We start from the raw sequence: 13,754 nt of genomic DNA, 5'->3' as shown, positions 1-13,754 counted from the left end.
AGATAAAACCGAATTGACTTGACTGAGTATTAATTTTCCGAGGTGTAAAGTCCAGGGGTCAGAAAGTAAAAGTCCTGCCATTTATTCCAGCCATGAGCTCAGCCAGCTGATTTCACTAATTATTTCTATCAGTTTGTTAAGATTACAATTTATGTAATTAACTAATTAAACCTGGTAAACAGAGTTTTTAATGCATGTAAATCATATGCAAGAGCAACATAAATATCTGCTAGAGGAGTTGAATAGTTTCTAAACAATTGTTTGAACACTTAAAGCTGTATAATTGAGAGTGATTGTAAGTGTGATGATCATCTGCTAAATGAGCAACAACGACCACAATTCACTCCTTCAGTCAGTGAAGCTCCCACAGCCGTTCATGAGAGTTTAAATGCTGGGGAATATTCCCATCTTCCCACAGGAGAAGAAGAAGCAAGCAGGAGGAATTACTCCAGGAGAAACTACGGACATACTATTGTAAAGATGGAGATTAAGGAAGAACCCTGCAGAATAAAAGATGAAGATACAGAGGAACAAATAGGTTGGTGTTTTCCTTCATTCTCTTTAATGACTGATGAGGAACATTAAGATGAAAACTAGAAGAAAAAAAAAGATTTTTGCATAATTGTGACTCGTCTGGTATATTTCTTGATGTTCTCATTTATCCTGCTTCATTTAAATTTTGAGAACTTTATCTGTTTATTTTAGACCCGAAGGAGGTGAATGAAGACAAACAGCATCAGTTTCAAAAACCTCATCATTTCACAATTGAAGAAGGAAATGCAGTCGTTTCACAGACTGAAAAGTGTTTCACACAAAAACGATCTGGAGTAGAAGGATCTTTAACCTGCTCTGAGTGTGGGAAGAGTTTCACATGTAAATCAAAGCTTAACAGACACATGATGATTCACACTGGAGAAAGGCCTTATACATGCGCTCAGTGTGGAAAGAGTTTCAGTCACAAAACCTCTCTTGATAAACATCTGCTCCGTCACTCTGGAGTGAGATCATTCAGCTGTGATCAGTGTGAAAAAACATTTGTTGTGGCATCAAACTTAAGAGAACACCTTAAAGTTCATACTGGTGTGAAGCCTCACTTTTGTTCTGTTTGTGGAAAGAGTTTTTCACATCTTGCATCTTTAAAAGTGCATGAGCGTGTTCATACTGGTGTGAGACCTTATATGTGCTTTGACTGTGGAAAGACCTTCACTACGTCGAGTGGCTTAAAAACACACCAGAGAATTCACACTGGAGAGAAACCTTTCAAGTGCTCTTCATGTGGAAAGAGTTTCTCTCGGTCAGGAAACCTGAAAGATCATGAGAGAATTCATACTGGAGAGAAAACATAAAAGTGCTCTTCATGTGGAAAGAGTTTCAGCCATTTATCGAATATACAGACTCATGAGAAAGCATTGCCCCAGGGTGTCTAAGTGAGCAAAGTTCATGTTTTAATCCATAACTTTCAGATAAACAGTTTTTCTCAGGGGTTCTACACAATTTAGGCAAGTATGGAATTTTATTTTAGTGATTTTCAAGTCAAGACAAGCATACATAAAAAAAAAATTGTTTCCCTATTCTGTTTTCTGAAACTGAACATTCCCCAAAAAATACATTTGTAGTACAAGCAGAGTTTTTTTATTTCTTTATTTCTGTGGTCTGTGCTTGAATGGATCTTTTATGTGTGTGTGTTTTTTTTTTATATATAGGCCTATATATATATATAGCCTATATATATATATACACATGTATAGCTTCTTCAGCTCCAACTTCGCGTGCAACCGTGCACGAGCACAAAACCTCACAACACCCTCCCCCTGTCGGTGATTGGTTGGAACACTATTTGTTTTGGTTTTGAGTGGTTGGTGAAACCAATTGTTTTTGTGTGCAGATCTCAGAGCCTAGGCTGCCTACAGAGACGCGTTTTTTGACGGCCTTCTTATGGGGCGGGCAGCTAGCGGGTCGTTATGAAAGATTAGATGAATGTGATCATTTTTGGGGGGACCTGAAATCACTGATACAACCTTTAACAAACACAATCACTACATTAAACTGATAGTGACAGACATACATTATTTTGTCACTATACATAAAGATACAATTGCATAAATGGGCGAATAATCGCCTGATTTTGTGAATATGACCAATTATATTTGCATTACCCACACAGTTTGTTCTTGTTGTCTAAAATTTAAATTTAATGATTACATTTACAAAATAAGCCTACGATAGTAGAAATAAGCCTTTGTAATGAAAGTTATAAGATCCATGTTAAATAAAAATTTGAATCGAATGAAAATGTGAAATGAAATTACAACCTCATCAATATTCTTTCAGCTTCTCTGTTTAACAGTGCTGGAAATATAAAGCTTATTTCTGATAAAAACACTTTTGCGAAGATAAAGACTAAAATATCAAAGAAATAGTACTGTACAGCAGGCACTTTCATTTTGTTTTCTAATTTGCCATTTAATTAAACTATGGGAATTTAATGATTTGAGACTAATGGACGTGAATGAAGACAAGCAGCATCCGTTTCAAAAACCTCATAATTTCGCAAATGAAGGTGGAATTTCACAGACTGAAAATAATTTAATGCAAAAAATGTGTAAAGAGTTTCATAAAGAAAATGAAATTTTCTAAATGATCACTACATCCGCCAGTAGAGGCGCTTGAGCAACGACACACACATCCGAGTCTAGGAGAAGAAGAGAAGTGAGCGAGGGAAGGGAACATAAACAAGAGAAGTGGAACACAGCCGTTCATTCTGCTCTAAATCTGCTGTTTTTCAGACTGTGAGTACATTCATTTTATCATTTATTAGGAAACATCTCAATCTAAACGAGTCTGTTAATTTAGTGAATCACTCAAATGAATCGCAATGAACCGACTGATGTTGTTCATACGCTCGTGAAACGTAAACTCGTTACTGACTGTTTTTAGCATTACAATTTGTGAAGATCATGAGTTGTGTTTTCATTTTATGTAATGTACAAATGAAACCTGGTAAATATTTGTTTTAATGTAAAACACATGCTAGCATGACGAAACTTTGTGTATAATTTACTAGTTGCCATATCAACACTGAGAAAAAATGCGGCAAAATGTAAAATTTCTTCCAAGTTAATTTTTCGTCTTTTGTCTTTTGTGTTTATTTAAAATTAGATAAATCTGATATTATTTTAATCTCCAGTCTGTTATTTAACAGATTAGATAGTTCTTTAAAGGGGTCATTGCCATTTTTGTACAAGCTAATATGATTCTTTAGGGTCTAAATTAAAAGTTTTGTAATATACTTTAATTAAAAATTCTCATTAGTATTGTAAGAAAAGAAAACACTCAATTTACCTGGTCAAAAACAGCTCTGTTTTCAGCACACTGTTTAAGTACAGTACATGTCTTTAAATGATAATGAGCTTTGCTCACCCCGCCCCTCTGTTTCTGTGCATACACCATTTGTAACACAACCATAACGCGTTGTTCATTATAAACGTGGGATTATGAATTATATTGAGAACGTCTCATAGAAAACATGCCGTAATGTACCCTGAGTGTAAACCTTAGACGCATTCTTCGTGAATATAAAGAATATAAAGGTTAATAAAACGTTACCCTCACTTCTTCTTCTGGAGGTGCAGCAGGAACACGAATAGTTGGTACTGATCCTTTTTTCAGGAGCAGCTTCTCAGCAAAACCAGCTTTATACTGACCCTCGTTTGTAAAGCAGTCTGGTGAAATGATTCGCGCAAACATGAAAGCATTGACGTTGATCGTGGGGAATATTCCCTTCGAAAAACAAAACTCAGCCACTGCGTCTTCAGCGGTTCGGATTTAGGAACATCAAAATGACTGATGTGTTCCTTATAGAGCTGGTAAGTCCCGCCCCTTCCGCTAACCCCACTGGACCTCTAGGTTGAACAATCGGGTAACACTTTACTTGAAGGGGTGTGCATAAGACTGACATGACACCTTCATAATCATGACATGACAGATGTCATAAATATGAAGGAGGTCTTACGCATGTTTATGACAACTGTCATTAAGTGTCATTCGCTCAATTATGACATTTTTAATGCAAATATGACATTGTTTGAGATGTCTTTGTTATGACAACTTGACATAAACCAATACATCATAACTGTCAGTGTCTTTGTCATGACAACTTGACATTACCAAGACAACATAAATTGTCATAAATATGTCATAAACATGACATAGCAGATTAATTATCAAACCACTTAGCTTTATGGGTTAACATTTCATTAAACTGTCAGGTGGTTGGTTTTGACATTGGCTGTCATGAGGCCATTATAACTGTGTCATGAATGTTTTTCTTGACCTCAACTACAGTGGTACAAATTTAATTTGTCCTTAAAATGTTATAATGGCTTCATCATGACAGCCAATGTCAAAACCAACCACATGACAGTTTAATGAAATGTTAACCCATAAAGCTAAGTGGTTTCTTAAGTTTGATAATTAATCTGCTATGTCATGTTTATGACATATTTATGACAGATTGTGTTGTCTTAGTAATGTCAAGTTGCCATAACGAAGACATCTCACACAATGTCATATCTGCATTAAAAATGTAATAATTGAGCGAATGACACTTAATGACAGTTGTCATAAACATGCATAAAACCTCCTTCATATTCATGACACGTGTCATGTCATGATTATGACGGTGTCATGTCAGTCTTATGCACACCCCTTCAAGTAAAGTGTTACCAAAAATCGTCAATGCAAGTAAATGTGAGAAAATAATTATTTTCTGGTCTCGTTTGAATTTTGCCATGAATGTGAACATATGTTGTCTGTGCATTTTTAATATAATTTTTCGTGTGAAGAATGCTACAATTTAGCGGGTAGAAGTTTGATACGGTTAGACTGTGTGAGAGCACTTTGTGGACTACAACTCATTTTTACATAAGACGGGAATCTGAAGAAAGAACAGCCCATTTGGTTTGAATGGTGACATTTGGGTACAAAACACACAGGCATCTCGATCTGTCTCCAACTCTCCATAGATTATCGCAGCATTAGCACCGTGATTTGACAAGTGGAGGGAAAATGTGTTATGGGGTGACGTCCCATAGGCGACATGTAGTCTTTTTCGTTATGTCTTTTCCACAACTGCTAGCCAAAGAATCATACAATATACTGTCAAACTCGTAACATGAAAAATTATATAAAAAATTCACAGACAACATATGTTCACATTCATGGCACAATTCAAACGGGACTAGAAAATAATTATTTTCTCACATTCACTTGCATTGATGATTTTTCGACCTAGAGGTCCACTTGAGGTTTTACGGATGGGCGGGACTTACCAGCTCTATTGCACCCAAGAACAGAACACCACAATCGCTTAGACTCCATTCTGCTCATAGACAGTGCTCCAGCGTAGCAACAATGACGTGCGGACTATGATTGACAACTCGCTCACGAGCGAGGGCGGGTCTGCTGTCAATCAACAATCGTGGGAGGGGCGTCGACGGCTTGATTTGAGACAGGGGAAAACATATAAGGAGATTAAAAAAAAAACACTGGATGGATTTTTATCATTTTATGATGGTTGTGTACAGGCACTGTCAACACACATTTCAGTACAATCAACTTGTAAAAGTGCATGTACCATTATATGACCCCTTTAATGATTCGCTAACTAGCAGAACACACTCGCCGGGTTTAAGTCTCAGTTGTGCGGCTGGGAAATGTTATAACACTGCGTTACAGTGTGCCCCTATTAGAGCTATGATACTCTAATCAATATTTTTATGAATTCTATTAAGAAATCATGAGAACAAAGCCGAATAAAGACTGAGAGCCAATGTTCAGAATAGATTAATTATTATGTTTTAAACTATGCTGCACAGTTGTGTTTTGCTTCTTTTGTTTGTTGTAAAAAAAAAAAAGAAGAAAAAAAATCAATGAGAAAATTGTTTCTAAACAATGAGAGTTTAAATGCTGGGGAATATTCCCATCTTCCCACAGGAGAAGAAGAAGCAAGCAGGAGGAATTACTCCAGGAGAAACTACGGACATACTATTGTAAAGATGGAGATTAAGGAAGAACCCTGCAGAATAAAAGATGAAGATACAGAGGAACAAATAGGTTGGTGTTTTCCTTCATTCTCTTTAATGACTGATGAGGAACATTAAGATGAAAACTGGAAAAAAAAGAGAAACAATTTTTTTTGCATAATTGTGACTCGTCTGGTATATTTCTTGATGTTCTCATTTATCCTGCTTCATTTAAATTTTAAGAACTTTATCTGTTTATTTTAGACCCAAAGGAGGTGAATGAAAAGTGTTTCACACAGAAACAATCTGGAGTCGAAGGATCTTTAACCTGCTCTGAGTGTGGAAACAGTTTCGCAAGTAAATCAAGCCTTAAGAGACACATGAGAATTCACACTGGAGAAAAACCGTTCACATGCACTCTGTGTGGAAAGAGTTTCAATCAGAAAAGCGTTCTCAAAGATCATCTGCTCCGTCACCCTGGAGTGAGATCATTCAGCTGTGATCAGTCTGATCACAAGTGCTCTACATGTGGAAAGAGTTTCTCTCAGTTAGGAAACCTGAAAGCTCACGAGAGAGTTCATACTATAGAGAAACCGCACCAGTGCTCACACTGTGGAAAGACCTTCACTACATCGACTGTCTTAAAAACACACCAGAGAATTCACACTGGAGAGAAACCGTACAAGTGCTCTACATGTGGGAAGAGTTTTGCTTGGTCAGGAAGCCTGAAAGATCATGAGAGAATTCATACTGGAGAGAAACCGTAAAAGTGCTCTTCATGTGGAAAGAGTTTCAGCCATTTATCGAATATACAGACTCATGAGGAAAAAGCATTGCCCGAGGGTGTCTTAGTGAGCAAAGCAAATGTTTTAATCCATACCTTTCAGATAAATAGTTTGATTTTATCAGGGTTTCTACACAATTTGGGCAAGTATGGAATTTTATTTGAGTAATTTTCAAGTCAAGACAAGCATACATGAAAAAAAAAATTGTTTCCCTATTCTGTTTTCTGAAATTGAAAATTCCCTAAAAAATAAATTTGTAGTACAAGCAGAGTTTTTTTTTTTTTTTTTGTGGTCTGTGCTTGAATGGATCTTTTGTGTGTGTGTGTTTATAAATAGGCCTATATATCTATCCATCAGTGTTACAAATTCAATGTGTATATAGGAAATAAAAAAAACGTAGATATCACAGGTGTTTATGTAGCCTAGCTGATTAACAAATACCAAAAAGAAAATAAATAATACAAAAAAATATTTAACAGTTAATGAATGAATTAAATGATGAATCCCTTTTATCTGGCCTGTGATGGAAGAAGAGAATGTTTCTGATCGACTGCGGTGAACTTCATTTGTTGACTCCTTGTTACACGGAAAATCGTTTAACTAAATACAATGTGCTTCATCTCAAATTTGAATGTGATTTTACGTAGAATCGGCAGATCTTAAACAGTTTCTTACATTTGTAATCCCCCTTTCAGAGTTTAATAACTCTTCCATAATACAAATGTTTACCTTCTTAAGTCCATTCTACACCCATTTGTTAAAGGGATAGTTCACCCAAAAATGAAAATGCTGTCCTCATTTACTCTTCCTCAAGTTGTTCCAAACCTGTATGATTTCCTTTCTTCTGCTGAACACAAAAGAAGATATTTTAAAGAAAGTTGGTAATTAAACAGTTGCTGGTCCCCATTGACTTCCATAGTATTTTTTTTTTCCTACTATGGAAGTCAATGGGGTCCATCAGTCGTTTGGTGACCGACTTTCTTCAAAACATCTTCTTTTGTGTTCAGCAGAAGAAAGAAAGTCATACAGGTTTGGAACAACTTGAGGAAGAGTAAATGAGGACAGCATTTTCATTTTTGGGTGAACTATCCCTTTAACAGTCATGTTTGTTGCAGTCATGTGACTTTAAAAAGTTACAGGCACATACACTTATTCTGTGTCTTGTCCTAGATTTACGTAAGTGTAATAGTTCTTTCAGAACCATAACTGTTATACGACAAGGAATGGTAACATCATGTCCACAACTGATGACACAGAAAACCATGTATGAAAGTCTATGGCGTCTGAGAAGCTGTGAAGTCTGATTTAACAGCGTATTAAACAGCTGTTAAACATTTAATGTTTTGCTGTGTGTTAGTTGTCAAACTCAAAAATTAGTTTATTTTATATGAAAAACTTAATAGTTTTTTTTTTTTAAGGAAATATTTTAGTTTAAGTCTTGTATTTTTTTTTTATTAGATCAGTTTCAATTTTAAGCTGTCATACAATGTACCCCTATGGGGCATGTTGTCACATTTCACTTCCATTCTTTTGGGGTAAATCAGGAAAAAAAAGTATATACTGTATAATGAAACAAAACCACATAGTTGTACTAGACGGGTGAAATTAATGCAGGAAAAAATAAATACTCTGAACCTCAAGTGTCTGAGAAACTGTTGTTTTTGTTTTACCATATCTCATTAGATGTGACATGCTTCATATATGCTTCAAATATGAAGAAATGTATATATCATCAGTAAACATTGATTTTGTGATCATTCACTTCTCTCTGGTTTTATTTGGTTCGAAAAATCACAACTGAATCCACCCTTCTGATGGGATCAGGATAATCCTGTTTTTTTGGATCAAATAGATCCCAAACCGAGTTCAAAGTTCTGAAAAACCCAAAGGGCAGGTTTGATCCAGATCAAATTTAAGATCGGATTACATGATCTGATCTTAGATCAGAATCCCTCTTTTGCTTTTGAAAAACCCATTTCCAAGATTTGATCCGATCCGTGATCCGAAATCCCACTGGATTACTTTTGAAAAACTGGGCCCTGATTTTGTGAATGTGACCAATTATATTTGCATTACGCACACAGTTTGTGCTCGTCTAAAATTTAAAAAAAATTATTACATTTACAAAATAAGCCTACGATAGATATAGAAATAAGCCTTTGTAATGAAAGTTATAAGATCCATGTTAAAAATACAAATTTTAATCGAATGAAAATGTGAAATGAAATTACAACCTCATCTTCTTTCAGCTTCTCTCTGAACTGTTTAACAGACTAGTGCTGGAAATATAAAGCTTATTTCTTAAAAAACCCAACTTTTGAGAAGATAAAGACTAAAATACGAAGAAATAACAGTATTACTGTACAGTCGGCTCTTTCATTTTGTTTTTGAATTTGCCATTTAATTAAACTGGGAATTTAATGATTTGAGACCCAATGGAAGTGAATGAAGACAAGCAGCATCCGTTTCAAAAACCTCATCATTTCGCAAATGAAGGTGGAATTTCACAGACTAAAAATAATGTAATGCAAAAAAAAATGTGTAAAGAGTTTCATAAAGAAAATGAAATTTTCAAAATGATCACTACATCCGCCAGTAGAGGCGCTTGAGCAACGACACACACATCTGAGTCTAGGAGAAGAAGAGAAGTGAGCGAGGGAAGGGAACATCTTATACTGTCTATGACATAAACACGAGAAGTGGAACACAGCCGTTCATTCTGCTCTAAATCTGCTGTTTTTTAGACTGTGAGTACGTTCATTTTATCATTTATTAGGAAACATCTCAATCTAAACGAGTCTGTTCATTTAGTGAATCACTCAGAAACGAATCGCAATGAATGAACCGACTGATGTTGTTCATACGCTCGTGAAACGTAAACTCGTTACTGACTTAACATTACAATTTGTGGAGATTATGAATTGTGTTTTCATTTTATGTAATGAACAAATGAAACCTGGTAAATAGATTTTTAATGTAGGGGTGGGGATATAGGGAATTCCGTCTCTTTTATTAGACAAATCTGATATTATTTTAACATCCAATCTGTTATTAGATAAGATTAAGAGTTATTTAATGCTTCGATAAGCAGAACACACTCGCCGGGTTTAAATCTCAGTTGTGCGGCTGGGAAATGTTATAACACTGCATTACAGTGTGCCCCATTAGAGCTATGATATTCTAATCAATATTTTTATGAATTCTATTAAAAAAACATGAGAAAAAAGTTTAATAAAGACTGCGAGACAATGTCCAGAATATATTATTATTATGTTTTGAATTAAGCTGCATAGCTGTGTTTTGCATTGTGTTTGTTGATAATAATAAAAAAATCAATGAGAAAAATGTTTCTAAACAATGCGAGTTTAAGCAGGAGGAATTACTCCAGGAGAAACTACTGACATACTATTGTAAAGATGGAGATTAAGGAAGAACCCTGCAGAATAAAAGATGAAGACACAGAGGAACAAATAGGTTGGTGTTTTCCTTCATTCTCTTTAATGGCTGATGAGGAACATTAAGATGAAAACTCACATATCCTCCTGAGACCCAGGCATAGACTTTTTTTCTACTATAGAGGACATTATATTTTAGCGAATTTCTCTGAGATCTTCATTCATGTCACAGTCCTGTAAAGAGCACATTCAGGGCTTTTCAGAGATACCAAAAGTTTTGTAGGATTCACCATTAAAACTCCCTCTACTTGGACTTTAAACATGACTGGCATTGACTGAATGATCAAATTTAGCACTCTTATGGAAATATGATTATGTTCTATGTCTGAGTTTATTTATAATAAGTAAATATTTGTCATAAATAAATATCTCAACATTATGGGTTTTCCAATCAGAATATGAACGAAATATTCTGATTATATTCTGAATATTATGAAACAGGGCACTGATTTCATACATGTCCTCTGTAGAGACACCAGGACTTACAGCATGTTTATCAGGCATTTTGGGGAGACACAACAAGTGAAAAGGGAAAGTTTTTTTTCTTTCAGTATTCATCCAATATTCCTATGAAATATGAGATATTCTTATGAAATATTTAATATTTTCTTAATATTATAAGTTATATAATATAATAAGTTATTACTCCCATTTTTTTTTTTTAGGACTACACATTTATGGAAATTTTAGTCATATGGCGTAAAGTAAAATAGTTTATCAAATCATACTGTTATATATTTCATAACATAGTTGAGAATCATCTTTATACAAAGTTTGGTTAAAATGGCCTGAAACCTAAACATTTATTGGTAAATGAAAAAATACATGTACATGTAAAATACAAATATCGCCTAAACATGTCTTATCATGACATTTTATTTTCTTAATAACGTGTCCTCTACAGAAATAGCATAAAACATGAATAAAATAAAAAAATCTCCAATGATTTCTCATGCCACAAACAATGTAATGACATAAAATAAATTCACAAAGAAATCTCTTATATTTCTGGTTCTCGGGAGTATATTAACAATACATCTAGAAATAGATACTAGTAGACTCAGTAGTAAAATAGATTTGTGCTACATTAAAAATGAATTCTTGATTTCTTTGTTTCTTATTTTCCTTCTCTGATTGAATTTGGGGAATTTATTATTTAATATGTTGATTTTAGACCCGATGGAAGTGAATAAAGACAAATGGCATCATTTCACTAATGAAGATGGAGAACTGACATGTACAAATGAAGACAAACATCTGTTTGAAAAACCTCATCATTTCAAAAGTGAAGATGGAAATGCAGTCGTTTCACAGACTGAAGAGAATTTCACACAAAAACAAGCTGAAAAATCTGGAGACAAAGAATTTTTCACCTGTTCTGAGTGTGGACTGTTTTACGTGCACAAATCAGACCTTAACAAACACATGAAATCTCACACTGGAGAAAATCTGTTAATTTGCTGTCAGTGTGGAAAGAGTTTCACACGTAAATCAACCCTTAACAGACACACGAGAGAACACACTGGAGAAAAACCATTCACCTGCTCTCAGTGTGGAAAGAGTTTCAGTCGCAAAGAGGACGTTAATGTGCACATGAGGATACACACGGGAGAAAATCTGTTCAAATGCTCTCAGTGTGGAAAGAGTTTCACTCATAAAGGAGGCTTTAATGTGCACATGAGAATTCACACAGGAGAGAGGCCTTATACATGCTCTCAGTGTGGAAATAGTTTCACATCCCAAAGCGTTCTCACCACTCATCTGCGCCGTCACTCTGGAGTGAGATCATTCAGCTGTGATCAGTGTGATAAAACATTTGTTTTGGCATCAAGCTTAAAAACACACCTTAAAACTCATGCTGGTGTGAAGCCTCACTTTTGTTCTTTTTGTGGAAAGGGTTTTTCACGACTGCAGAATTTAAAAGAGCATGAGAGTGTTCATACTGGTGTGAGACCTCATTGTTGCTCTGACTGTGGGAAGACCTTCACTACATCCAACAATTTAAAAACACACCAGAGAATTCATACTGGAGAGAAGCCGCACCAGTGCTCTTCATGTGGGAAGAGTTTCAGTCATTTATCTACTCTACTGAAACATAAAAAAACGCATTGCCCGAAGGTGTAAGCAAAATATGGAATAACCTTAGTATTCTAAAAATTAGTATTGAAGTTTCTTTTTTTTGATAAGGGGGACCGGTTAAAATGGTTGTGAATTGCAGTGTTGCATGTTTTGTTCTTCCGACACCTGGATTGATAAGAAAAAGCATTTCTCTGTTGTGTTGCACATGCACAGTGAAGGAGGTGGATTGGAATCCACTGCTGCATGTAATGAGTGATTATAATCAAGATATTAATAAATATTTTTCCTTCTAAATATCAAATGAGTTGAATGACTTCTCTGGAGATTTTACTTTGTTACTGAAGTTACCAGTGTGATCACTCAAATGTTCATTTCATGTATTCTTTAATGTCTGTATTTGATTTCTGAGTGCAGAAACTGTGCTTGCTTATTTAGCCCGGCTTTCAGAAATGAAATGAGGACACGTGTTGTGTTTGAGAAAGGTCTTCAACATGTTAAAACATATAGGGGTCTATAGGGGTCTTGATGTTTTGAGAATACTCTCCTGTTTATAGTTAGAGCCTGGCCAAATCCAACCTTGGAAAAGCTGTGTGTCGGTGTGTGTTAGTCTTCTTGGTTACAGGTTAAGGAACCACTGGAGATTGACTGAGTTGTTGTTCGGGACATGTTGGCACCCAGCAACCCAAATCTGGGACCTGGAAGGTCACGACGTCCCTAACTTCAGGGTCTGAGTGTCAGCTGCATATGGAGATATGCTTCAGTCTATCTGTATATGTGTGGAAAATTACTATGTTTATCTATTTCTTAGCCAATGAGAATCATTTAACCTGTAAGCAATGACGTAGCTTAGACCTCGGAAATGGTATAACTGCTGTGTGTGTGTGTGTGTGTGTGTGTGTGTGTGTAGGGTATAACTGCTGTGATCTTTGTAACTGTAAGCGGGGCGGCCTACGAACTCCTGTGTGAGTTTTTTTATAATTCTGACTCTGGGTCTTCTTTCAAACATCTGGTCCTTGGGTCCTAAACTGTTACCCCCTAACAACAGTAAACATTGAGTGTTACCTGTATACAAGATGAGCTGAACAGTAAAGCAGTGTCAGTGTCATCGCTCAAGCAGTGCATGGTCATCTCTTACAGATGCAGTGTTGGGGAAGTTACTTTTAAAAATTAGTGTTTTCTTCTTAAAAAAGCAATCCGTTACTTTACTTAGTTAACCCCTATGGAAAGTAGCTTTTTACGTTACAGAACCCAATATCTGTTCCTAAATATGTTGGCATAAAGTTCTATGAACTCTACTTATTAAAAAACTAGAAACAAAAGAGAGATTTTGAGATAGAATTTATTTTTTATTTTTTTTAAATAACATTTGAAAAACCTGTATAAACTGAACACCAAAGAACAGCGGTGAGCGG

General features: G+C 35.4%; 1 protein-coding gene across 5 annotated transcripts; it reads left to right on the top strand.

Moving 5' to 3' along the window:
* Positions 1 to 2,680: 2,680 nt before the first annotated feature.
* On the top strand, positions 2,681 to 12,633 carry LOC311096747 (uncharacterized protein). 5 transcript variants are annotated; one of them, XM_084136069.1, is made up of 3 exons: positions 2,681 to 2,789; positions 5,995 to 6,114; positions 11,438 to 12,627. In XM_084136069.1, the coding sequence occupies exons 2-3, from the start codon at positions 6,057 to 6,059 to the stop codon at positions 12,385 to 12,387; spliced, it is 1,008 nt and encodes a 335-aa protein (XP_083992195.1). In that variant the 5' UTR covers positions 2,681 to 2,789; positions 5,995 to 6,056; the 3' UTR covers positions 12,388 to 12,627. The 5 variants fall into 5 exon arrangements, 4 of the variants coding, with proteins under 4 accessions (XP_083992195.1, XP_083992197.1, XP_083992198.1 ...); XM_084136071.1 differs by lacking the exons at positions 2,681 to 2,789; positions 5,995 to 6,114 and adding exons at positions 9,442 to 9,555; positions 10,182 to 10,282 and having other exon boundaries at positions 11,438 to 12,633; XM_084136072.1 differs by lacking the exons at positions 2,681 to 2,789; positions 5,995 to 6,114 and adding exons at positions 9,536 to 9,559; positions 10,182 to 10,282 and having other exon boundaries at positions 11,438 to 12,633.
* Positions 12,634 to 13,754: the final 1,121 nt, after the last annotated feature.

The sequence above is a fragment of the Abramis brama genome (assembly GCF_963993115.1).
Source record: "Abramis brama genome assembly, chromosome: 15".
In the NCBI taxonomy this organism is placed as follows: Eukaryota; Metazoa; Chordata; class Actinopteri; order Cypriniformes; family Leuciscidae; genus Abramis; species Abramis brama.
Note: the sequence above shows the minus strand (reverse complement) of the source record. Positions and strands in the feature narration are given on the sequence as shown.